The sequence below is a fragment of the Sapajus apella genome, unplaced genomic scaffold (genome assembly GCF_009761245.1).
Source record: "Sapajus apella isolate SASKATOON/1434 unplaced genomic scaffold, GSC_monkey_1.0 scaffold5, whole genome shotgun sequence".
Classification (NCBI taxonomy): Eukaryota; Metazoa; Chordata; class Mammalia; order Primates; family Cebidae; genus Sapajus; species Sapajus apella.
The window spans coordinates 28,781,150-28,785,679 of record NW_022436945.1 but is presented as its reverse complement, the minus strand read 5'-3'; the positions used below and the strand labels follow the sequence as shown (position 1 = coordinate 28,785,679).

Sequence of the window (4,530 nt, the reverse complement as noted above, 5' to 3'; positions counted from 1 at the left end):
TTTTTTTTGAGACGGAGTTTCGCTCTTGTTACCCAGGCTGGAGTGCAATGGCGCGATCTCGGCTCACCGCAACCTCCGTCTCCTGGGTTCAGGCAATTCTCCTGCCTCAGCCTCCTGAGTAGCTGGGATTACAGGCACGTGCCACCATGCCCAGCTGATTTTTTGTATTTTTAGTAGAGACGGCGTTTCACCATGTTGACCAGGATGGTCTCGATCTCTTGACCTCGTGATCCACCCGCCTCGGCCTCCCAAAGGGCTGGAATTACAGGCTTGAGCCACTGTGCCAGGCAATACTATTTTTTTTTTTTTTTTGGAAATAGGGTCTTGCTTTGCAGTCTAGGCTGGGATGCTGTGGTATGATCATGGCTTACTACAGCCTCAACCTCCTGGGCTCAAGTGATACTCCCATCTCAGTCTCCCCAGTAGTTGGGTATACAGGCAAGTGCTACCATGCCGAGCTAATTTTTAAAAACGTTTTTTTTGTATGGACAGGGTTTCACCATGTTGCCCAGCTGGTCTCAAACTCATGGGTTCAAATGGTCTGCCTTGTGGTGGGGAGATCCCATAAGCGCAGAGGCAGGAACAAAAGGCCTCAGCCTATTTCCATATAAATAATGAAAAAGAAAGTAACTAGAAATATAACTGTAGTAGTTATTAGCTATTCATATGGGATCTTAGTTATTCATAGATAATCTTAATTCTTTTACTAATGCCTCTCAGGTCAGAAGTGTGAACCTGGGGTGACACTGTGAAATAAATCACACTAAGGCAAGATACTGTAAGCCCTCTGTCACGCCCACATAAGGGCTGCTGGAGGGCACCTCGGCTGTGCGGCAGCGCCAGCGCTGTGAAAGCACCCACTGTTTAGCCAGCTAGGGAAGGAGATGTCCAAAATGGCTGAGACATCTCCTTCTTGGGGAAGTTTGGAAAAAACTCTGCTTCTCCAAGCTCTTGTGGTAAGGCCTGACGGCTGTCAGGCAAACCCACAGACACCCGGGGGCTTGACTGTCTCTGTGTGGTGCTGTGCTTCAGTGGTCACGTTCCATGTCTACTCTCATGTTCTGCTTCTGCACCTGGTTCCTTTTGTCTTAGAAAAGATAATCAGTAATAGTAGCATAAATCTTAGTGTTTTAGTTCTTTCTTGACAAATAAGGAAACAGTGCTGATGCATTATGCTCCTTACCTCACTTCGGGTGCCAGAAATTCCTGAGCCCCTACCTGAATGACACGTGATGTACTTGACCCTATCACTGCCACGCACTATCTACCTGGCCCTCAGTCTCCGACCACCAAGACCACGCCCTACCTACCCTGCCCCCAGGTTTGCAACTCAATAGAGTGAGAGTGTCCTGGCTTTTGGGGCCACTGCTCATCTCCACGATTTGGGTAGCAGTGGACCCCTGGGCCCAAATTCTCTTTGATCTATCTCTGTCTCGTGTCTTTTATTTCTACAATTTCTTGTCTCCGCACCAGCTGGGAGCAGCTCACAGAACCCTGCAGGGCTGGACCCTACACTGCCTGCCCTGACCTCCTAAAATGCTGGGATTACAGACATGAGCCATCGTACCTGGCCTATAAAGATACTTTTGTATCTACTCAGTAATCAAAAAAGATGATTTTAAAAGACATAAAATATTTAACTAACAGATCAATGTGCAGGTCTCTATGGAAGTGAAAACAGAAAGCACAGCCCTTTCTTGTTGCAGAGATGAAAGGAAAAACACATAAAAAGCTAAGCAATCATGAACAATGTTTCCAAAAATTGATAGGAGAGATATCTTAAGGCAGCACATGATTAACTCATATAGATGAAAGAACCAATAGTAGATTTATTCAGAGAAGAGTGAGATCACAATAGGTTGAATTATTCCATCAGGTTTTTTTCTTCATATTTTTCATAAATTCAAACATAATAAAAAATCTGACCAGAGGTTCATAATGCACATTTCTAGGAAGAAGACACAAAATATTCCCTTTCAGTTTCTAGACTGAAGCTGTAGAGGTTGAGGCTGGCCTTACCATGATCGTGGCTGTGGCGGTGGCATATTTTCCACCTCCCCAACACTCTCCAATATTGGGACATCGAGCTTCCTCACATACCTGTGTGCAAAAGGAAATGGAACACCATTAGGTTGACAAAATCCACCCACTGAACAATTGGTGACCTTGATTAGACATTTCAAACTGCTCATAGTTTACAACATATTTTTGAAGACATCCGCTATTTAAAAATCCTGTTACAAACAACTGCGCTGGCTCATGCCTGTAATTCCAGCACTTTGGGAAGCTGAGGCGGGAGGATTGCTTGAGCCCAGGAGTTTGGAACCAGTTTGGGCAACATAGTCAAATCCTGTCTCTACAAAAAAACAAAAAGCCAGGAGTGGCGGTGTGCACCTATACTCCCAGGTATTCAGAAGACTAAGGCGGGAGGATCACTTGAGCCTGGGAGGTTGTTGAAAAAGGTTGTTTAACTGCCAAACTCTATATTAAGATTAGAGCATGGTGAACATGTCCTATAAAGGTATATACTCCCTTATACAATTAGTTACATAAGAATGGAGAGACTTGAATTTTTATTTTTTTTTTAAGATGGAGTCTTGCTCTGTTGTCCAGGCAGGAGTGCAGTGGTGTGATCTCGGCTCACTACAACCTCTGCCTCCCCAGCTCACGTGATTCTCTTGCCTCAGCCTTCTGAGTAGCTGGGAGTATAGGTGCACAAATTTTCAATTACCTTTCTCCTTTCTGAGTAGCTGGGACTACAGGCTCATGCCACCACGCCCAGGTGATTTTTTTGTATTTTTAGTAGAGACTCGATTTTGCCGTGTTGGCCAGGCTGATCTTGAACTCCTAACCTCAGGTGATCCACCCGCCTCGGCCTCCTGAAGTGTTGGGATTACAGGTGTGAGCCACCATACCCGGCCAAAATCCCATTTTTAAATTAAAAACTTTATGAATGTATATACTTCATATGTGCAAATAAAAAAATCTGAAAGAATATATACTGAACAGTTAAGGAGGTTGGTTTATATATGGCATTGTGTATGTGACATACTTCACATTTAATTTTATATTATTTCCAATGAAACATATATCTAATTTGCCATATAAAACAAACAAACAAAGCCTTGTTTCCAAACTTGTAGGGCAAAAAATCTTTTTGTTTGCAGGAAAAATGATTTTGAATATATTTCCATTCCTGGTTGTAATGTATCACTGAACATATTTACTTTCTTTGCTATTATTTATATATTATTAATAATTTTTAAGCTATATAAATGTAGAAACATGGCTTTTGGTTAAGGGGGATAGTTTACACTTCGATAACTTACTGTATGGAGATTTAAATTCCGCAAAGTATTTTTCAGTTTATTGTAATTTTTCCCCATGGGAATCTCTGTCTTTAGCCATGGAGGTAGTCTTAACCTAGGGAAAGCCAAACATAACTATCTATTAACAAATATGCTGCCAAACAATTACACAGCTTAGAAGTTAATTTCCTCTATTACGATTCCTAGTTAATAATTTTTTCCATAATCTTAGAATAACTCTTACAATTTCTGTCATAGGAGTAAGAACACAGACTCAAATTTAGCCTTGCTCAAACTACTTTAGGAAACACCAATAATGGAGTCTAACAAGGCACCAGGCTCATGTCTACCTTTTTTGCAAAGGCAGAGTTACACTATTCTAATAAAAGAATGAGTAAGTTTTAAAATATCTCATCCCTCACAAATGATACTGCCAAAAAGTACTGTATTTGTTTAGAGTAAGGAACGATCACAACTATGCACTGTCTACTCTACATTCTAGATTTTACGGTGGTTACTCAATGGAAAAAAGACCTAAAATTTGGAGTGGAGACTGTATCTCCTTGGTCTTCCATGACTCTATCTACTTGTGATATAGAAGTAGCTGGATTAAGTTATCTCTCAACACAAGGTACCCTCTACAAAAATTCCACCATTCTTGTAAATTAAAGCAAGGTATCCACAGGTGATATGTAAATTGACTAGGAGAAGCACAAGTTAGATCATAAACACCTAGTAATCCAGCTCCAACAGACTAGTAGCAAGGCAATAATCTTTAAAGAAGTTAGATGCTGGGTAGAAAATGAGATGACAGTGTAAGATGGTAAGGGTGCAGAGAAAAGAGAAAGATTCTAACAATTTCATCTACTTACCTGTTCTATCTAGTTCTGTTATCACATCTTTCTAATGACTTTTAGCTAAATTTAACAAGTCTGATATTAAAAATAGATTCTAGGCCGGGTGCGGTGGCTCACGCCTGTAATCCCAGCACTTTGGGAGGCCGAGGCGGGTGGATCACGAGGTCAAGAGATCGAGACCATCCTGGTCAACATGGTGAAACCCCGTCTCTACTAAAAATGCAAAAAATCAGCTGGGCATGGTGGCGCGTGCCTGTAATCCCAGCTACTCAGGAGGCTGAGGCAGGAGAATTGCCTGAACCCAGGAGGCGGAGGTTGCGGTGAGCCGAGATCGCGCCATTGCACTCCAGCCTGGGTAACAAGAG

At 42.1% G+C, this 4,530-nt stretch overlaps 1 protein-coding gene across 2 annotated transcripts in view; it reads right to left on the bottom strand.

Moving 5' to 3' along the window:
- Nucleotides 1–4,530, bottom strand: part of LIAS (lipoic acid synthetase) — a 20,083-nt gene that overhangs the window by 13,612 nt on the left and 1,941 nt on the right. The window contains exons 3-4 of one of the 2 annotated variants that reach the window (XM_032273960.1): nt 3,330–3,423; nt 2,020–2,100 (exon numbers count right to left, since the gene is read on the bottom strand). In XM_032273960.1, coding sequence (XP_032129851.1) covers nt 2,020–2,100; nt 3,330–3,423 — 175 coding nt within the window. The remainder of the gene's footprint in view (nt 1–2,019; nt 2,101–3,329; nt 3,424–4,530) is intronic. The other variant, XM_032273961.1, reaches the window with a different exon arrangement.